Source organism: Eubalaena glacialis, chromosome 7 (assembly GCF_028564815.1).
Source record: "Eubalaena glacialis isolate mEubGla1 chromosome 7, mEubGla1.1.hap2.+ XY, whole genome shotgun sequence".
In the NCBI taxonomy this organism is placed as follows: domain Eukaryota; kingdom Metazoa; phylum Chordata; class Mammalia; order Artiodactyla; family Balaenidae; genus Eubalaena; species Eubalaena glacialis.
In genome coordinates this window covers 65,328,593-65,349,347 of record NC_083722.1, presented here as the reverse complement: position 1 = coordinate 65,349,347, position 20,755 = coordinate 65,328,593, and the positions used below count along the sequence as shown (strand labels likewise).

Below are 20,755 nucleotides of genomic sequence, written 5' to 3'. Positions count from 1 at the left end.
ACCTTCTGTGCCTCCAGGAAAAGTTCACAGCTCACAAAGGATAATGCCTTTATGGAACAGGGATGAGGGTCCGTGTGTGTGGAGCCACCTGGGTTCTCTTGAATCCACTTGCTGGGATACAGACCTCATTGGAGCCAAGAGCAGGGCTGGTCCCACTCAGAGCTTTCTTTCCTCCCTCAGCTCAGCATGCTTCCCCAGTGCCTGCCCTTCCCCAAGCGGGGAACGTAGGAGACCAAGCAGCGGCAACGGTGCTCCGGATGGTCAGGCCCCAGGTGAGCTTCCTGAGTTCCAAGTCTGTGGCCCAGGAGTAGCTAGAGCTCATCTCCGGGCCTCTGGCCCATTCTGAGTCTGCTCCTGTGGCTTCCCCTGGAGCTGGTCCTGTCCTAGATTTGTCCTTCTTTTTTTTTTTTTTTTGCCACACCCCACGGCTTGTGGGATCTTATAATAGTTCCCCAATCAGGGATCGAACCCGGGCCCATGGCAGTGCAAGCACTGAGTCTTAACCACTGGACCACCAGAGAATTCCCTGGACTTGTCCTTTTAATCTGTCTTTCCCAGATTCCCTCCATACCCTCCCCCCCCCACCCATTTTACCACCAGGTTCCCCGACCCTGTGCTCTTGGTGCCCCTAATGACTGCTTTCCAGGCTGGGAATGTCCCTGAGCAATAGAAGCTTGTCATTCCAGGAGGCTGCAGAGTTCGAGTTCCTGTCTGTGGACTATACTCAGAAGAAGTGGAAAGGTCCAGCACTCAGCCAGAAAGCAGCCCTGTACCGGAACATCATGCCAGAAAATTGCTGCAGCCTGGCTTCATTGGGTAATGACTCTGTTACCCAGTAACTTGGTGTCTGCCTTCTTTACATATTCTTTGCTATATTCTTTTTCTTTTTTTAACTTTTTATTATGAAAATATAAAGAGACAAAGTGGAGAAAATAGCATAATGAAGCCTTCTACATCATCATCCACTTTATCAGTTATTAACATTCTCTTTACTTTCTTATTAATTGAGCTGGGCTGGTTTAGTTAGAGTTTGTAGTTGGAAGGAATAGAAAGCCACTCAGTTGTTGTAAGCAATGAGCTAAGTTACTTAGAATAAGGCTAAGTGAATGGAAACCTAGAACAAACTGACCAGCTAGACCGGACTTCAGGAAACAAAGCCTTGTAGGGACCTGGGAGCCTGGGAGCCACAGCAGCAAAAGTGAAAGGATTTTTACACTAGTGTCGTAAGACAGCTGTGCTCTGTGTATCTGTTTTCTCCTCCCTCTGATACCCATTCTCTTCACTCTGAAGCTTTTGTCCCCGTCAGAGCTCCTTTTTAGTTAGACTTTCTGTTTCCTCACACGTTCTGCTTGCTTTGGCTCCCGATGGCTTGCCTTCTCTCCATGCATCATTTCAGCTTCGGCTTCTACTTGTAATTTCCTTCATCTTGTCCTACCTTCAGTTCAGAATTTATGTAGAGAGGAACTCCAAGGGTGGTTCAGCCATTAAATATCATCTTTGTTTGAGCAGAACTTTGGTCCTGGCTGCACAGAGGCAGATGATTAATCTACAGATAAGCTACACTTGCGTCTAGTGCTTGGCCCTGTTCCAGTCACCTGTTGTCCATCATGGGATGAGCTGGGTTGTTTGGCACAAAGCATGGTTGCCTCAGCTTCTCCTTCAGAAAGACTGGGGCAGGGCTGCTTCCTGGAAGGAGCTGTTGTCAGGACAGGTTCTGGGGTTGACCGGTGTAGGACAGTAGCCTACTCTGGAGAGGGTGGGCTCAGAAGTGAGAGATTCAGACATCTACAACTTGCACACACTAAACTAGCATGAAGGTTTATAGCCCTGATGTAGATGTCATTGAAAGGAACCAACATTTTTAGGTTAAGCTATAACCATAATTGCTCTCCCTTCTCCCAGTTTTTGTACTGAAAAATCCTAGAATTTAAAAGCAAATATTCGACTGCTCACTTTCCTTATGATTCCTGATTATCTAGATACCAAAAACATGTTTGATTTATATTTCAAGTTATTGATGCCATTCTTAGTTTTTTGGGGTTTTTTTTTTTGATGTGGACCATTTTTAAAGTCTTTATTGAATTTATTACAATATTGCTTCTGTTTTATGTTTTGGTTTTTTGTCCTAGAGGCATGTGGGATCTTAGCTCCCCAACCAGGGATCAAACCCGCACCCCCTGCATTGGAAGGCAAAGTCTTAAGCACTGGACTGCCAGGGAAGTCCCCCATTAGTTTTATTTATTTATTTATTTATTTATTTTTGGCTGTGTTGGGTCTTAGTTGCTGCGCACGGGCTTTCTCTAGTTGCGGCTTGGGGGGGCTACTCTTTGTTGTGGTTCACGGGCTTCTCATTGCGATGACTTCTCTTGTTACGGAGCACGGGCTCTAGGTGCGCGGGCTTCAGTAGTTGTGGCGCACGGGCTTAGCTGCTCCACGGCATGTGGGATCTTCCCGGACCAGGGCTCGAACCTGTGTCCCCTGCATTGGCAGGCGGATTCTTAACCACTGCGCCACCAGGGAAGCCCCATTCCTAGTTTTTATAGGAGTGCAGTATTGTACTTACCAGTCCAGTGCTCCAGGGACTAAGGGGTGCCCAATTTTATAGCTTTGCTTTCCCCTTCAATACTTTTCCCCAGTATTTCTCTACCCATGGCTTCTCCAAATATTGTCACTGTCCTGTTATACCAGAATCACTCCTTTATATACACTTTTTCCTAATCATATCCTCATAATATAAATTTCCCTTCTACTCTCAGGTTTGCCCACACTGTTTCTCATATTCGATTTGAGGTATTTGCCACCAGTCTCTCTCCCCAACATCTTTGCTGAGAACTGTGGAACCATACAATGTCATGGTTGGAAAGGACCTTAGGGTTCATCATTTTACTAAGGAGACGTCACATCTAAGTGACTTCTGGAAGATCACACCATGCTTTACAGTCTGGTCTCTTGCCTTTCAACTGGCCTGTTCACCTGGCTGTGCTGGCTCAGCATCCCTCTGTCCTGATAGCTCTTCTTCTGCCTTCCTCCACTGACCAGCTTCCCCTCATTGTTTTTCTGTCCATGAAGAGAAATTTGAGCTGTTTTTTCATTTTCTCTCCTGTTCTCAATGTGTCTCCTCATTCCTTACCCATAATATGAATTTTTTTTTAGGTACATAGGCTCCTGATAGTTCATTTCCTCAGTAGGGTAAGAGTGAGTAACAGTTGTTTTCTTCTTTCTTTTGGCAGCAGGTGAGAACAGGATGGAGAGTTCAGAGTTGCCTCTAAAGCAGGAAATTTCTGAAGAATCAGAGTCATCTGATAGGACCTCAGGAATACTCTATGGAGTGATTCCTGGAGGACCAGAAGCTGGAGATGCCTGTGAAGAGGCTTTAGAGAAGCTAGAAGTTCAACCCTCAGGTGAACAAGGGAGCAGACTGAAGAGTGATTTCTTGGAAATAACACAGGAGGATAAAAATAAATGCACAAAAGATGAATGTGATGAATATAAGGAACTTGAGGAACATCCAGATCTGTCCTCAAGTCCTGCAGAACATCAGGAAATTCTGAAGGGACAGAAGTTCTATCACTGTGATGAATGTGGCAAAGCTTTTAATCGGAGTTCTCACCTCATTGGGCATCAGAGAATCCACACTGGAGAGAAACCCTATGAGTGCAATGAGTGTGGCAAGACCTTCAGGCAGACCTCTCAGCTCATAGTCCATCTCAGAATCCACACAGGGGAAAAGCCCTATGAATGCAGTGATTGTGGAAAGACCTATCGCCACAGCTCCCATCTCATTCAACACCAGAGACTCCATAATGGGGAGAAATCATATAAATGTAACGAATGTGCAAAAGCTTTCACTCAGAGTTCCCAACTCATTGACCACCAGAGAACCCATACTGGGGAGAAACCCTATGAATGCAATGAGTGTGGGGAGGCCTTCATTCGGAGTAAAAGCCTTGTCCATCATCAGGTACTTCACAGTGGTGAGAAACCTTACAAGTGTAATGAGTGTGGGAAAGCTTTCTGTTCCAACAGAAATCTTATTGACCATCAGAGAATCCACACTGGGGAGAAGCCTTATGAGTGTAATGAATGTGGCAAGGCCTTCAGTCGAAGTAAATGTCTTATTCGACATCAGAGCCTCCACACTGGGGAAAAACCATTCAAATGCAGTGAGTGTGGGAAAGGCTTCAATCAGAACTCTCAACTTGTTGACCATGAGCGAATTCATACTGGAGAAAAACCTTTTGAATGTAATGAGTGTGGTAAGGCATTCAGTCTGAGTAAATGTCTCATTCGACATCAGAGACTTCACACGGGTGAAAAGCCCTATAAATGCAAAGAGTGTGGAAAATCCTTCAATCAAAACTCACATCTTATTATACACCAGAGAATTCACACTGGTGAGAAACCTTATGAATGTAATGAATGTGGGAAGGTCTTCAGTTACAGCTCCAGTCTTATGGTACATCAGAGAACTCATACTGGGGAGAAACCCTATAAGTGCAAAGATTGTGAGAAGGCTTTTAGTGACAGCTCACAGCTCATTGTGCATCAGAGAGTTCACACTGGAGAGAAACCCTATGAATGTATTGAGTGTGGGAAAGCCTTCAGTCAGCGTTCTACTTTCAATCACCACCAGCGAACTCACACTGGAGAAAAGCACTCAGGTCTGGCTCGGTCTGTTTTTTAAGACGTGATTCTCTAAGACAGCAAGGAACTCTGAGTTAAGGTTTCTGTATAAGAAGTATGCTCACCCTGGTCTCCTCTTGGAACCACTAATCAAATTGGATCATTCCCTAAATGTTCTCTGGTGGTCACAAAGGTGGGAGAGTGGGAGTAACAGTACAGTCCTTCCCCACTAAGAACTACACATTTCATGTACTTGTAGATTTCTTTCCTTCTTTCTTTTTTTTCATCTGTTTAAAAATGTATCTCATTTCTTACTTAGGCATCCCAAAATCAGAATGGGTACTTCTCAAGGACAGAGATATTTCCTTATCTGTTCCACTTCCTCCATTTTACCATTTACATAAAGTCGTTCTCCAAGGTACTGATTCATTCTTTCCTTCTCTTGGCTGTGGCCCTCCTTATCTACTTTTTGAACTTCTACTCTAATATAGTCCCTCATCACTTATGTTCCCTGTCTAGAAAATCTTTTTTCTTTTCTTTTGCTAATCTGTGTCCCTCAGAACCTGCCAGATCCAACTCATCTCTGAAAGACTTTCTTCTTCAAATACGTCTTCATTCATCTTAAACTGCTATTCGTTGGACCTCAGTGCTTTGAGTTAGCTGGTGCTATGTGTACAACTGTTGTTAAATTGCATTGTAAATTATTCTCAATTTAATGCATATGTGTTCATACCAACTTATTATAGGCTCTTTGAGGTTGGGTATAGTATCTGTTTCTTTTAGTATATAGATAATAATTTTCATATGGTAGTTGTTTAATAAATACCTTTTGAGAACTCAGCTCTGTAATTGAATCATCCTTAAATTGGACCAATCTCCCCTCCCCCCATCCCCCACCAGACTAGAAGCTTCTAAAGATAGAGGTGACATCTCTTCATAGGACATCTCATATAAAGCCCTCATTGATATCTTCTACATGTACCCTTGGCAGTCTCACTATTGTTACTTCATTGTTGGTTTCTGATAAATTTTCTATTGTGTTTAGGAAGTTTCCTTCTTTTCCTATTTTTTTGTTTGTTTGTTTTGGCCATTCCGCACAGCATGCGGCATCTTAGTTCCCTGACCAGGGATCAAACCCACATCCCCTGCATCTGAAGCTCAGAGTCTAAAACACTGGACCGCCAGGGAAGTCCCTATTCCTATTTTTAGAAGCAGCAATATAATACAGTAGTTAAGAGAATAGATTTTTGTGCCTGGTACTCTAGGTTCAAATCCTGACTCCTTACTTTCTTACGTGTGTGATCCTGAGTAAGTCATTTAGTTTCCTTGTGCTGGCTCTTCCATGTATAAAATGGAGCTACCTCGGGGCTGTGAGGGTTAAATTAGTTCATAAGTGTAAGGCCCTTAAAACAGTGCTTGGCACATACTATACCCTATAATAATTATTACTGTTTTGTATTTTGAGTTTTTGTTATGATGGTTTTTAAGTTTTACCACGTTTTTTAAAAAAAAATCGAGTGTAATTTTACGGATAATGTCCTTTATTTTTGTAATTTTAGGGGGAGCAAGTTTGTAGATAAATGAAATTTCCTTGCACTCCTGGAATAAAATCCATTTGTTCATGATGTTTTAAGTACAGAACTAAATTGAATTTACTAATAAGGTTTTGCCTGCCTTGCAAAATGTATTTGTTTTTCTTTGACTACTCTGGAAGAGTTTGAATAATGTGGGAATTATTCTTTGAACGGTAAAAATAACTGGGCTTGATCCATTTTGGGGGATGAGGGAATTGAGAGGGACAAGTCTTTTTTTTTTTTTTTTTTTGTCCTGCCCCGCCCCGAGAAGCATAAATCTTTAGCAACATTTTGATTTCTTCAATTACTGCCCTCTTTAAGTTTCTACCTCTGTGTAAATTTTGGTGATCTGTATCTGGAAATCATCCTTTCTACTGGACTGTCAAAGAGTGGCATAAAGCTGCACCTAGTATTCTGTAAAGTTCTTTTACTCTCTTTTGTATATGTAGTTAGAGCTGTGTTTCATCCACAATTTTTTTTTGTAGATTTTATTTAGTTATTTTTTAGGCTGCGTTGGGTCTTCCTTGCTGTGTGCGGGCTTTCTCTAGTTGCAGCGAGCAGGGGCCACTCCTCGCTGCAGTACGCAGGCCTTTCACTGCAGTGGCTTCTCTTGTTGTGGACCATGGGCTGTAGGCCTGCAGGCTTCAGTAGTTGTGGCTCGTGGGCTCTAGAGCGCAGGCTCAGTAGTTGTGGCACATGGGCTTAGTTGCTCAGCGGCATGTGGGATCTTCCCGGACCAGGGCTCGAACCCGTGTCCCCTGCACTGGCAGGCGGACTCCCAACCACTGCACCACCAGGGAAGCCCCATCCATAATGTTTTACATTTTGGTTTCCTTTCACTTTTCCTTTCATGATTGCCAAGTTTTGGGGGTTTTTTTAAGTTTTGGGTTTTTTTTTTGATGTGGACCATTTTTAAAGTCTTTATTGAATCTGTTACAATATTGCTTCAGTTTTATGATTTTTGGTTTTTTGGCTGAGAGGCATGTGGGATCTTAGCTCCCCGACCAGGGATTGAACCCGCACCCCCTGCAGTGGAAGGCGAAGTCTTAAGCACTGGACCACCAGGGAGGTCCCTTGAATATATTTTTTTCATATGTCCTTTTACTGCCTCAAGTTGCAGAGACTTTTTATTAGCCTCATATTTCATTTGTCTTTTTCTTCACTAATCAACAATATTTGCCCCAAGATAGGGAAAGTGGGTTTTCCTTGAATTGCTTTATATTCTATTTGCATGCTGTTAAAATTGTCTGTTAAGACTTGGAGCTAGAAGGTGAGTTATAAATTTATATTACTAATATGCTGTGCAGCAGTAAAGAAGTAAAGGAGCAGCTTGACATTTTGCTAATCTGGTTGCAAACCTTCTGCCCAGAGCCCTCTTTTCTTTTTCGCTCAGCCTTCACATTATGGGTACAGCGGAGGCTCTTTCCATGTGCTCTACCTGTTGCGAATAGCTTTGTTGTAAAAGAACTGAATGTGGAAAAACCTTCAGTCACAACTCAGACTTTATTTTACCTCGGCAACTCCAAACTGAGAAAAGAAACTATTCCTGAGATAAGTGTGAGAAAACATTCAGTTGTGTGAAACATCCACCAGAGACTTTATGCTTACAAGGAAGTCTACTTATTTGTGTGTGGGAAAGCCTTGGTTATAGTTTATTTCTTGTTTGACATAGCAAAACCCACCTGGGTTATAATCTGTTTTGGATTTTAGAGGGCAAGAAATCATTCATCCAGAGCTTCTATTATTTTGTACACGTTTTTGAAAAATATTATTCCTGGAATAAGTGTAGAAAAGCTTTTAGTTATAGCACATGGCTTCTGCTCCATTCATGAGTCCACAATGCAAGTAAAGAATTACAGTAAGCAGTGTGATAGAGCTCCCAATTTACTTTTAAAAATCAAAGTTTGGGACTTCCCTGGTGCTCCAGTGGTTAGGACTCCACGCTTCCATTGCAGGGGACACGGGTTCGATCCCTGATCCGGGAACTAAGATCCTGTATGTCGCGCGGCACAGCCAAAAAATTAAAAAAAAAAAAATCAGACAAAATTTATACCCAGGAGATAGTTCAGGTGACCAAATATGGTGGTAAACGTGTTAGGAGCTGGACACTTACCCTCTTACCTCTTACACACAAAGAAAATATTCCACAGCTATATTCTGCATCCCAAACCCTGGTAATTCAGCTTCTAAGACCAGTAGGAAAGGTCCAGAGATTTTGGGTGCCGACAAGTTGACGAATACTGTCCCATGCTGGAAGACATTTCTGTGAAGTTGTCGACCTCTTGGAGTCTTACAAAGGATACTCTAGGTGTTAGGGACAAATTGTGAATACCCACAGGGTGGCTTTTGCTGTATAGAAAATTAAAAACAAACCCCCTATCCCTAACATTAGGATGTGTTCTAGCCTGATGGGGCCTTGTAAAACTCTTGCCCAAGGGGGATAATGGGAAGGTGTTATGATGTCAGCTGGCTCCAAGTACCTTGTGGTACAGGTATTTGACCCAGGATAGGACACTGTAGACTGATTCCTTACTGAACCACGACAGTCCTCCCACTAATATATGCACAGGACCAACGGCCTGTACTTTGCCCAGGTGGATGCCCTGTAGGATGGGTGCGCTTTCCCTTTCAAGACCTGTGAATACCTTGCGTGAAAACACAGTTTGAGAGAAATATTTGGTGTTCCACTCCCTTTTCTGATCTGTGACTCTTGGTTAGGAATTTGCAGCTGACTGAAAACATAATGTTTTTCCACCCTAGGTGGCGCAGTCCAATGACGTAAACGTTTCTAGAGATGTATGTACAGTTGGCATTTTATGATATCTAACAGGCTTCTCCCCCAAGTCCCTTCCAGTTGCATTGTCTTGTGTATGGATGATGCATTTACAAGATATTAAGTTTCCCAAGCTGGTGCCATATGGATTGTGGATGGAAAGGGACAGGGCCAACAGTCACCCAAGATTTGAGTACAATGAGATGAAAGGACAGAGTAATCACAGGACAATATATATTCCTCTAAGATTAAATGAGGAGTGGTAACAACGGCTGCATGTTCAGGGCCACGGGGTGCATAGGTACATGCTCATCCACCAGGTTGTATACATTATACTTTGATTTCCATTTGGGTGAGATTGAAAAATGCTATATCCCCTCTCTGAGACTGTCTGTGTTGCTCCCCAGGGAAGGAGGGAACAGAATGATGCAATTACACCATACCTGTAGGGACCCTGGCAAGTCAGCATGACCTGATTTCAGAAAAAGGCCACTAGTGAAACCTTTAGTCAGGCTGCCTCAACAATGAGCAAAAATCGATGACACTCAAGCTCTCACTGGGGAGCCACACTACTGGTGCCCTTAGGATTTGAGGTATGTGCAGCCTACTATAGGGGCTATTTATGAAGAAGGTGGTCATGGTAGTTGTTATGGTGCTAAAATTAAAGCCACTGGCAACTGTATTCTCCAGGCTAAGCTGTGCACTTACCACGCTATCCATTGTCAACATCTGTCCTAATGAGCAGCACTGAAATAACGAGATAGTGAGTTATTTAAAAGACTTTCAAAAGAGAACCATTAGAAGAAATCTAGACAATTCATCTCTTCTCAGGGGCTCCCTGAGGTTTCCATTGAGAGTGGATATGTGGGATATTTGAACTGTAGAATCAGGAACAGCTGGTCAATTCCCAAAAATCTGCAAGAACTAGAGAAGTTGCACATCTGGTTGGGGGCATCTGATTTGCCCAGAGCAATATGCTCGAATAAGAGTCAGGAATATCTTGCATTGAGGCAGAGCTAAAGCTATGCTCTACCTGCCCTCCGCCAAACAAGAAGCTATAATGTCTTGGCCCATAATTAATATCAAGGGTAAAGCCATCTTCTGACATGCCACCTGCTCTGCATCTCCAGGTTCTGGAACATCCCTTTTCCTCTTCTTGGGGGAATCATGAGTTGGTTGCTTCTCAAGGAAGTATGTCGCTTCTCAAGGAAGTTGGGTGTGTTAGTCTGCTTGGGCTGCCATAACGAAGTTCCACAGACTGGGTAGCTTAACCAACAGAAATTTATTTTCTCACAGTTTTGGAGCTGAAAGTTTGAGATCAAGGTGTCAGCAGGGTTGATTTCTTCTGAAACTTCTTTCCTGGGCTTGTAGATGGGCATCTTCTCCTTCTATCTTTACATGGTCTTCCCTCTGTTAGTTTATGTCCTAATTTCCTCTTCTTATACAGTGGTATTGAACTAGGATGTACCCTAATGATCTCATTTACCCTTTATTACCACTTTAAAGGCTCTATCCCTGAATATAATCACATTGTGAGGTCCTGAGATTTAGGACTTCAACATACGAATTTGCGGGGGACAAAATGTAGCCCATGATATCAGTTTAACTGAAGGGCAAGTCTGGATTGACCTGCTAATGTGGGGAGTTGGCCTTATTCTTAAGTGAACACATTTCCCCCTAGGTTGAACACTGTGGCCACTGCCTCCTGGGTTGTCTTCCAAATGGCTCCTCAATCTGTATTTTACTCTCTATTGAAACCTGGACATTTCAGCACTATGGCAGGCACACGAATGGTTCTCTGAGGTGAGTTCCTGACTTTTGTTTTTAACGTTTTTATTGAAATATAATTCACATACCATATACTTCATCCTTGTAAAATGTACAGTTCAATGATTTTTGGTATATTCACATGCATGTGCAACCATCCCCACAGGCAGTTTTAGAACATTTTCATCACCTCAAAAAGAGATTCCCGGGCTTCCCTGGTGGCGCAGTGGTTGAGAATCTGCCTGCCAATGCAGGGGACACGGGTTCGAGCCCTGGTCTGGGAAGATCCCACATGCCGCGGAGCAGCTGGGCCCGTGAGCCACAATTACTGAGCCTGCGCGTCTGGAGCCTGTGCTCCGCAACAAGAGAGGCCGCGATAATGAGAGGCCCGCGCACCGCGATGAAGAGTGGCCCCCACTTGCCACAACTAGAGAAAGCCCTCGCACAGAAACGAAGACCCAACACAGCCATAAATAAATAAAATAAATAAATAAATAAAAAATAAAAAAAAGAGATTCCCTACCTTTTACCTATCCCTCCCCCTAATTCCCCCCACTGTCAGCCTTAATGTTTTGTTTTTACTTTTTGTTATGGAGAAATTTTAATGTACACACAAAATACAAAACAAGAAGAAAAAGAAATTAAGGATGGCATGTAATGCATAAGTTCTAACACCACCAGTGAAGCAAAGATTTAACTTGAATCTAATCAGGCCTCTTTTCCTACCTTCCAATTTACAGGAAATACAGGGGGATATGATGAGAAGATAAGTCAGATTCACTGATTTTTGATTTGTACAATGTGAGACACTATATAAGACAATTGACCTAGACTCTTTGAAAAGTCAGTGAAATGAAAAAAGTTGCTCAGCTGTTGTAGATTAAGAGAGACTTCAGAAACACAACCACCAAATGCAGTGAGTGAACTTTGAATTTTTTTAAAAAGCTGTAGCAGATATTTGGGGATCAATGGAGACACTAAATATGGAATGGATGTAATATTTAATAGTAGGCCCATTTGATGATAATATACAATTGTTTAGATTTCTTAAATCTGACAGTTAAATTTTGCTTCTGTAGAAGAATGTCCTTATTCTTAGGAGATGCATGCTGCAGTGTTTAGGGTTGGAGGCTCATGATCTCTTCAACATATTTTCAAACGGCTAACAATAACAACAAACAAAATGTGTATGTGTGTGTGGAGAGAAAAAGCAAATATGGCAAAATAACAATTATTGAATCTAGCTAGAGGGTATATGCATGTTTGAAAGTTTCAAAATAAAGTTTGAAAAAGGTAAAAAGGGATTATGGACAGCTTGTTATAACTCAACACCTTTTAGAAGAAATGCAATCTATAGTTTGAGGCAGTGTGGCAGTAGACAAAAGAACACAGGATCTACTGTCAGAAAACCCAGTCCAAGTTTCAAATTGTCCACTACTAGCTGTGCAACCATAAGCAAATCATTTGACATATCCAGGCTTTAGTTTCCTTATCTAAAAATAAGGATAGCATTGGAATTCCCTGGCGGTCCAGTGGTTAGGACTCCACACTCTCACTGCTGAGGGCCCAGGTTCAATCCCTGGTCAGGGAACCAAGATCCCACAAGCTGCATGGCGTGGCCAAAAATCTAAAAGTAAAAATAAATAAAAATAAGGACAGCACTGAGCCATAAAATTACTCTGAGGCTTAAATTATTTAATGCCCATGAAAGCCGTGTGTGTGTGTGTGTGTGTGTGTGTGTGTGTGCGTGTGTGTGTATGGCAGTAACGTCCCATTCACTTTTATACTTTTGAAGTATCCTTTGATTTTTAAAAAAAATATTTATTTATTTATTTGTTTTATTTTTGGCTGCATCAGGTCTTGGTTGCCACACGTGGGATCTTCCTTGCGGCATGTGGGATCCTCTGCTGTGGTGCACGGGCTTCTCTCTAGTTGTGGCCTGCGAGCTCAGTAGTTGCAGCACACTGGCTTAGTTGCCCCGCAGCATGTGGGATCTTGGTTCCCGGACCAGGGATTGAACCCGAGTCACCTGCATTGGAAGGCAGATTCTTAACCACTGGACCACCAGGGAAGTCCCTGATTTTTCTTTCTTTATTTTTCGTAATGAATTTATTATTTATTTATTTATGGCTGCATTGGGTCTTCGTTGCTGCACGCAGAATTCCTCTAGTTGCAGCGAGTGGGTGCTACTCTTAATTGCGGTGCACGGGCTTCTCATTGCGGTGGCTTCTCTTGTTGCAGAGCAAGGGCTCTAGGTGCACGGGCTTCAGTAGTTGTGGCACGCACACTTAGTAGTTGTGGCTCACAGGCTCTAGAGCGCAGGCTCAGTAGTTGTGGCACATGGGCTTAGTTGCTCTGCGGCATGTGGGATCTTCCTGGACCAGGGCTCGAACCTGTGTCCCCTGCATTGGCAGACAGATTCTTAACCACTGCGCCACCAGGAAACTCCCCCCTGATCTTTTCTTAAAGCCAGAGAGTCATATCCTCAAAGAGACTGTGAATTACCAGAGGGAAGCATTGTGTTATCACCATTTTGACCAATAAAGTAAGACCTGAATAACTGGATATTGATTTCATTTACCCAAAAATGAGTTGTAATTTCTTTGGTTGACAGATGTCATGATAAAGATTGAAACTGCTGAATATTTAGGCAATTATGAACCCCACAAATACTCTGATTCTGAACAGTGACATCATTCTGGACTGAATGAATAGGTTTTGTCAGAAAAAATAAATATCCTTGTGGATAAAGGCAACAAGTTGGATAGGGTGGCCTGGAATTTGTACTTTTAATGTGTCCTCATTATGCTCTCTAAAATTAGAGACCAGCTGGGGCTGGAATGTTAATGAAATATTGTTACCCCCGGGACCAGAGGTGGAGTTAAGAGTTTTAATCAGAATTGATAACTCCTCCCCCAAATAAAAGAATAGGTGAAAAGCAAGACCAAGTTGATCATTACGGTCATAATGTACATGAATATTCTTCTTAAGTGTTTCCTGATGTAGTGGCAATAGTGTTGTGCTCCTGAGTTCTACTTCCAGCATCAACTGGGGGTATGAACTTGTGCAAGTCTTATCATTTCTCTGAATCTCTGTGCCTCAATCTTCTTTAGAAAATGTTGTGCCACCTATAAGAATTGATGGATAAGAATGCTCCTGGTATGCTTTAAGTATTCAACACACATCTATTGATTAATGAGCTTCAAAGCTTATTGCTCAGATGACTTCTTTATCTATAGTCACTCCCTAGATTGTCCCATCCTGCCCTATGTAGCGACACCTAAATTTACATCTCTAGTTGTGATTTCTTCACTGAACTCCTGACTCCTATCCCAATTGCCTGTTTGACATTTACTCTTGGATGTCTAATTGGCATCTTTAACTTAACACATCCATAACAAAACTATTGATCCCTCTCCCTAAACCTGTTCCTCTTTCAGTCTACTCTATTTCCAAAAGGCAGTCTTATTTTAGTTGCTCAAATCAATAACCATGGAGTCATCCTTAATCAACATCCAATTCATTAGCAAATCATGCTGGACATGCCTTCAAAATATATGTAGACCATTTCTCATCACTTAAATCACCTCTAAGCTAGTCCAAGCCACCATCATTTCTCATCTGGAATAGTGCAGTAGCTTCTTAATCTCTCTGCTTCTACTCTTGCCCACCTTCAGACTGTTCTCAGCAGAGCAGCCAGAGCAAATTTTTAAAACGTTATGTCATGGAGTGAAACTTTTATGCAAGGTTTATGTCAAAATGGCTAAGGACTGAAAGCAAGAAATTAGAATTTATAGAAAAACAGGTTTCTTGGCTCCATTCATATCTGATAGCTAATAAACCTTTGAACATGTGGCAGGAAAAAAAAAAAAAAAGGTAAGATCATGTCACTTCTCAGTCCCAAAACCCTCCAGTGTTATTTGGGACATATCTAAATTCCTTATGGACCAAAACGTGCGCCCCCTTCCTTCTGGTTTAAGGCCTTTACTTCCTGATGTTCCATCTATCAGGAATACTCCACCAGCTGCCCACATGCCTAAATTGCTCACTTCCTGTCTCTGCCTTCCCTGTCATCTATAAAATAACCCCACCACCACCTACCCCCTTCTCTCTCTCTCTCTCTACCTCCCTCTCTTCCTCTCTCCCTCTCTCTCTCCTCTTAGGCACTACTACATTCTAGGTATTTATTTATCCATTGTCTCCCTGACTTGAAGGTAAGCTTCATGGGGCAGTAAGTTCATTGTCTTCACTACTGTATCTGCAGAGCCTAGAACAATGACATAGTAGGCACTCGACACGTATTTTTATATGCTGCCGATAAATGGTAGCCGATCCTGACTTTGAGGCTGAAAGGAGAAGGATGTGTGAAAGGATGACTTTTCGGCTCAGCAGCCTGAGCTGGGGGTTTGACTTCAGAGAGTTTCAGTTCGAGGAAGGTAGTCTGGCCGCCCAGTTGATTGGTCCCTCTTCCCGCCCTAACCAAGTCCTTTCCCCAGGCTCCACCCCGTCCAGGGCTCTCCGCCTATTGGCTGAACTCTCCACGCCCTTTCGCCCTCTCAGCCAATGGTAGGGTAAAACTGGGCGGGAGGCGGGGCCAGGGCGTCCCCTGACCTGCGGGCTTGCGAAGGGGGCACAGAGATGCAGAAACCTCCCGATGCCTAGAAAGACTGGAGGGTTAGGGTGGGAGTTAGTGGGGAGTCGGTGACGTAGTTCCTTCTCCGCTTTGTTCCAAGATGTGGTTCGGGCGCTTTCTGTGCGGGGTATGTAGCAGCTTGGTGTGGGGCTTCGGGCCGGTTCTGGGGGCGGGTGGGGCACATAGGCCGGGGGCCAGGCCTCCTTCACCGCTGCCCGCTGCGGAGACGGGGGCGCGGCAGGTCAAGGTGTCGTCGTGGGCCCCGCTCCCCTTGCTCTGCGCTGCCCCTTTGTCTTGGGTCTCGTCTCCTGCTCCGCGTAGCTGCTCACTCGGACCAGTTGACAGTGGTGACAGAACTGTATCATCCTCGTTGCTAGCCATGGGGCCTCCCTGGTAAAAGCGGTCCACGTCCCGCCCAGGCTCTCAAAGGGCTCCGCAACACCTAAGTATTTGGCTCAGATCACTAATCCAATCCCTGCTGTGTTCTCAGTGAGGAAGCCGACCCAGAGAGGAGGGCAGAGCCTTGCCGAAGGTTACTCATTCATTCATTCAACAAATACTTAGCACCAACTTGTAGTGTATTAGATCCAGGGATTACAGTTGTGTACAAGGCAGAGCTATATTCTGGTAGGGAAGAAATGGAACAAACTTGAAGGGTTAGACGCGGGGTCTGGGAATCTGAAGGGGGAAACACAAAACCGATTTTGAGGCCTAGTGATCCTGAGAGATGGGTAATCATAAAAAAATTCTCCTTCTAGCATCCCTGTAAAGCCTTATTTCTTCCTGTTTTTGAAGACATTTGACTCAGCAGAGTTTCCCTCATCCCTTTTCTGCAAACTTTTGTTGGAAAGCTGGATTGCAGAGAACTTCTCACTTGGAATGCATTTTTCAGTTAGAGGAGAATGTGGAGACTTAGATATCAACAGAACAGGTGACAAGGAGCGACCATGGTGTGATGGAATGAGGATTTCCTTCCGACGCAGAAGGCTTATCTCTTACTACCCATACGACCTTCAGCAAGGTCATTCCATCTCTGGGAGCTTCATTTCCTCATCTTTAAAAGGGGAATGATTATCCTTATTGCTCTCAGTTCAATAGGAAGGGAAGTGACCCAGGGATGGGACATTGCCCTGAGTGTCCACTTGCAGTTGAGCTCTCAGAGAACTCAAGTCATTTCTGTGTGTTTACAGTGATCCAAGACCCCACTAGGAACTTTTTCACCAAACCGAAGGAAGAGATGAGGCAAGATCTGTGCTGGGCAGATCCTTTGGAGTGAGGCTACTGTGCACAGGTGTGAAAGTGAGCCATTCCCTTCTCTTTGGCAGGTGAGATCTTTATTGTGAAATTAGTTAGTCTGGGGACGGGAATCCTGCCTGCTAGAGAGTATGGGAACCAGGTCTGAAAGGGAACATTTCTCAAGAGAAACAGAGAAGTGGGAGGAGGACCTCTGTACCCTGAGGAGTAGAGTTTTGGTGAGGAAGGGTGATGTAGTGGAACTCAATTTTGGGTGTCAGGAGACTTTGGCTTGAGTCCCAGCTCTCCTCTAAGTTCCAGTTTCCCCAGCTCAAAATTTTAATATGAGACAAGGTGGTCTAGGAGTTTCCTCCTAACTCTGACATTCTGAGAATCTCTGAGCAGTTAGACTAGGTCAGTCTCTTAGGGAATTTAAGCCCTTGGATGGCCCTGTTGAGATAGAACTGCCAAGAATGTCAGTATTGTCATGGTGTTTCAACAATATGAAGCACCAAAGAGATAAACAAGTGGAGAGGAGGGATGAGGGTGGTCATGTGTGGAGGGTGCACTTCTCACCATCCCTACACCCAGATAGAATTAGATAGAATCCTGAACTTACTTAACGTTTCAAATCAAACATTTATTGAGCCCTATGTGCCAGGCACTGTGTGGGATCCATATACAAATATCATGGGCCCTGTTCTCTGGGGGCTTAGAGCTTAAAGTATACGTGTGAAGAGGGACACAGACATACACAGAAAGAATTATGGTATAAGGCAACTCTATTTTATATTACAGATTTTTTATGTTTTAAGTGAAGAAATTTTTATATGGTCAAATCTATCAGCTTTTCTGTTATGGTGTCAGCTTTTGCTTTATGCTTAAGGCCTAGGCCTTTCCCTGAGATCAAGATAATTTCTAATAGTTCTTTTATTTTTTTCCAAATTTTTACACTTCACTCATCTGTTTCTCTGGAATTTATTTTCAGGTATTGCCTCTTATTCATCACTCCACTGCAGCTAAACAGTAACCAAAGACCATGTGACCACTGCCCAGAGAGACCTGAAAGGCTGGTGATGCTGGTGAATTAAAGGAATACAACGTCTCTAGGTAAAACCTCTGTCTCTCTCTCTCAGAATAGAACTCTGCCCTTTGTGGGTTCCTCACAGCCTGAAATGAATGGTGCTCCTGAGATCAGGACACTCATCCATCAGTCTCAGGGATTTGTGGGTCAGAGACCTGTGGGGCCTCATTGGTCCTCTTCCATTTTCTGGTTGTCTGAGATTGTAATTTTGTGCCCAGTTGCCTGGATACCCCTAGTGACTTGCTATCCTTATGGCCTCATCTGTCCCTCCTCCTACTTCTTTAGCTAAGACCCCCACCTCCCTACTGCCTGGGAATTCTTCCAGAATTTCTGAGGGAATTTCCCATCCATTTGGGCAGAGGGCAAATAGTTAGGTTTCCTTTTGATCAAACTCTTTTCAAACTATCCCTCCCTGCTCTCCTGACAAGTCTTGCTTCCTCCTCAGGTCCTCCAGAACCACCCTGAGCATACTTACAGCACGTCCTTGTGCATTTCTCTTTCTCTCTGCCTGCCCTTTAACCAAAATATCTATTTCAGCAAGCTTATACATTTTCATGACTTCATCTGTCCCCTATGTCTTATTCTCAAATTAGTATTCCTGACATATTCTTCCTCCTCTTGTCTAAAGTGTTTTCCCACATCCCCATCTTTCTTAGTGATAGTACCATTCTCAATATTTAGACCTGGATCTGATGGCCTAGAATTCTTTCCTTTAGTCATCCTCTATATCCAGTCTGATATATGCATATGCTTTCCTGGAAATAGCTGGACTTGTTTTCTATCCTGTTGGTATTCTGGACTAGGGTCTCACTATCTCATACATTTGTTTATTCATTCAGCAAACATTTATTCAGCACCTAGAAAGTGGCAGGCCCTCTAATGGTCACCCATACTGCATTCCTAAACTTCTCTCCCAACTCATTTCCCTTCCTCCATTCTTTTTTTCAACTCTAATCCATCTGGGCTAATCTTCCAAAAGCATTCTTCTCCTAATTTCACTTTTGGGTAGGGTGATACAAAATTTATTGTCCAAACTGGGATGCTTTTGTGAATTAAGGGGGGCACTATTAATAATGATGCTGGAAAAAAATTTTTTTTAATAAAAAAATAAAGAATAATGATGCTGGAATAGCAGGTATAAACCAGGACTATTCTGGGAAAACCAGGGTATATGATCACCCTACTCCTAGGTGACAGCTCTTGGATTCTTTCTTTTTATTTTCCTCAGTTTACTCCTCATGGGATACCCCAGCTTCCTCTTTCCTGTTTTCCACTTCATGAAGCGCAGAGAAACATGAATGTGCTGGGGGTGGAGGGAAGTTTGGGACTAGGGGAAATGAATGGTAATGCTTGAAAAACTTTGTTCTTGACAAGTGAGAATGAGAAGGAAAGTAACAAGAAAAGAGAATAGCAAGGTAGAAAAAAGAATATGGAAAATAGAGGGAATTCCCTCGTGATCCAGTGGTTAAGGCTCCAAGCTTCCACTGCAGGGGGGCACAGGTAAGATCCCTGGTCAGGGAACTAGGATCCTGCAAACTGTGCCATGGCGCAGCCAAAAAAAACAAAAACAAAAAACAAAAAACGAATATAGAAAACGGAGAGGAAATTAAGGGTAGATTTCACTCTTCCATTTAGAACTTGTTTCCTGTTGACCAGCAGATTATATCCATATTTTTTGCCCCGTGATTTCAGTGTTCTGGCTGGTATCACTTCACACAACTCGATTGTTTCATTTCCTCATTTGTTCATGAAACAACAAAAAAATTTTTTTGAGTGCTTGGTATGTGCCTGGAACTTTGCTAGGAATACAATAATGAACAAAATGGACAAAAATCCCTGCCCTCATAAAGCTATGTGATAGTGTAACCTCCCACTTATTTCTGAGTACATCAACCCTGTGCTAACATCATTTTGAGAAAACAGTTCTTGCTTATCCTCAGGTTCAGCCGAAGTTCTGCCTTTTTTAAGCACCTTTCCACAAGCGTCTCAAGCCCCAGTACTCACTCCCTCTCCTAGCCCCCTTCGTCCCCTGATTGGGTACTTTGTAAATTTGTAATTTACTCTCTTAGTGTATTGTCATCACTCCACTGTAAGTTCCTTAAAAGTAGGTGTGATATTTCACGTTTATATTAGTCTCCTTGGGCCTCCATAACAAAATTCCACAGACTGGGTGGCTTAAACAACAGACATTTATTTTCTCACAGTTATGGAGACTAGAAGTCCAAAATCAGGGTGACTGGCTGATTCAGTTTCTGGTGAGGACTCTATTCCTGGCTTGTAGATAGCCACCTTCTTGCTGTGTGCTCACATGGTTTTCCTCAGTTTGTGTATGTGGTGGGAAGGGGGCAGGAGTGCAAGTTGAAAGCTAACTCTCTGGTATGTCTTCCTATATGGACACACTAATCCTATTGGGTCAGGGCCCACCCTTATAACCTCATTTAGCCTTAATTACCTGCTTAGAACTCACATGTCCAGATATAGTCACAGTGGGGGCTTGGGGTTCAACATATGAATTTTGGAGGGACACAGTGTGTAACAGAACTTTTTTTTTTTTTTGCATTCAATAATGGTATTTATTGCTTGTGACAGACGGAGTCATGTAAATACCTGGTTATTAGTGTTTTTCCTGAACACCTCTTTTTGGAAGGCTGCAAGACTGATCTTTCCATAATAGCCTTTAAGGATATAATAGTTACTGCACTAGCTAACTGGGGAGCATTGGATCAGCCATGCCTAGAAATGAGACATCTGGGGGCTGGCTTCAGGGCACTGTCTCATTCTGAATCTCTAACATACTTTGTTCTAGTAATTATGGGAATCTGTTCCCTAAAGTCATTTCCTGAGTTTTCATAAGTAATACTGTAGAAAGAAGAAGAATTAAACAATAACACAAGTTAGCAGAGGACAATTTGCCAGCAAAATGGGAGGCTTTCATAACAGCAAATCCATAAACTTATCCACCTAGTCATCCATCCATTCATTCATACCACAAATGGTTTCACTTTTCTGCAACAATGCTTTTTAAAAATTTCCCTGCGTGAGACCCAGGACAAAGATATGTACAGGGT

At 43.0% G+C, this 20,755-nt stretch overlaps 2 protein-coding genes across 5 annotated transcripts in view; both read left to right on the top strand.

The window, feature by feature from the left end:
• LOC133095327 (zinc finger protein 660) overlaps positions 1-20,755 on the top strand; it is a 31,477-nt gene that overhangs the window by 7,425 nt on the left and 3,297 nt on the right. Inside the window, exons 4-7 of one of the 4 annotated variants that reach the window (XM_061196526.1) lie at positions 181-272; positions 687-816; positions 3,231-4,661; positions 10,652-10,711. In XM_061196526.1, the coding sequence (XP_061052509.1) occupies positions 181-272; positions 687-816; positions 3,231-4,661; positions 10,652-10,656 (1,658 nt within the window). In that variant the 3' untranslated portion in view covers positions 10,657-10,711. Of the gene's footprint in view, positions 1-180; positions 273-686; positions 817-3,230; positions 5,245-10,651; positions 10,712-17,626; positions 17,714-20,755 lie in introns of those variants that run through there. The other 3 variants (XM_061196528.1, XM_061196525.1, XM_061196527.1) reach the window with 3 other exon arrangements.
• ZNF197 (zinc finger protein 197) overlaps positions 17,683-20,755 on the top strand; it is a 34,624-nt gene continuing 31,551 nt past the window's right edge. The window contains exon 1 of the mRNA XM_061196519.1: positions 17,683-17,713. The gene's annotated coding sequence lies outside the window, so the exon portion shown is untranslated. The remainder of the gene's footprint in view (positions 17,714-20,755) is intronic.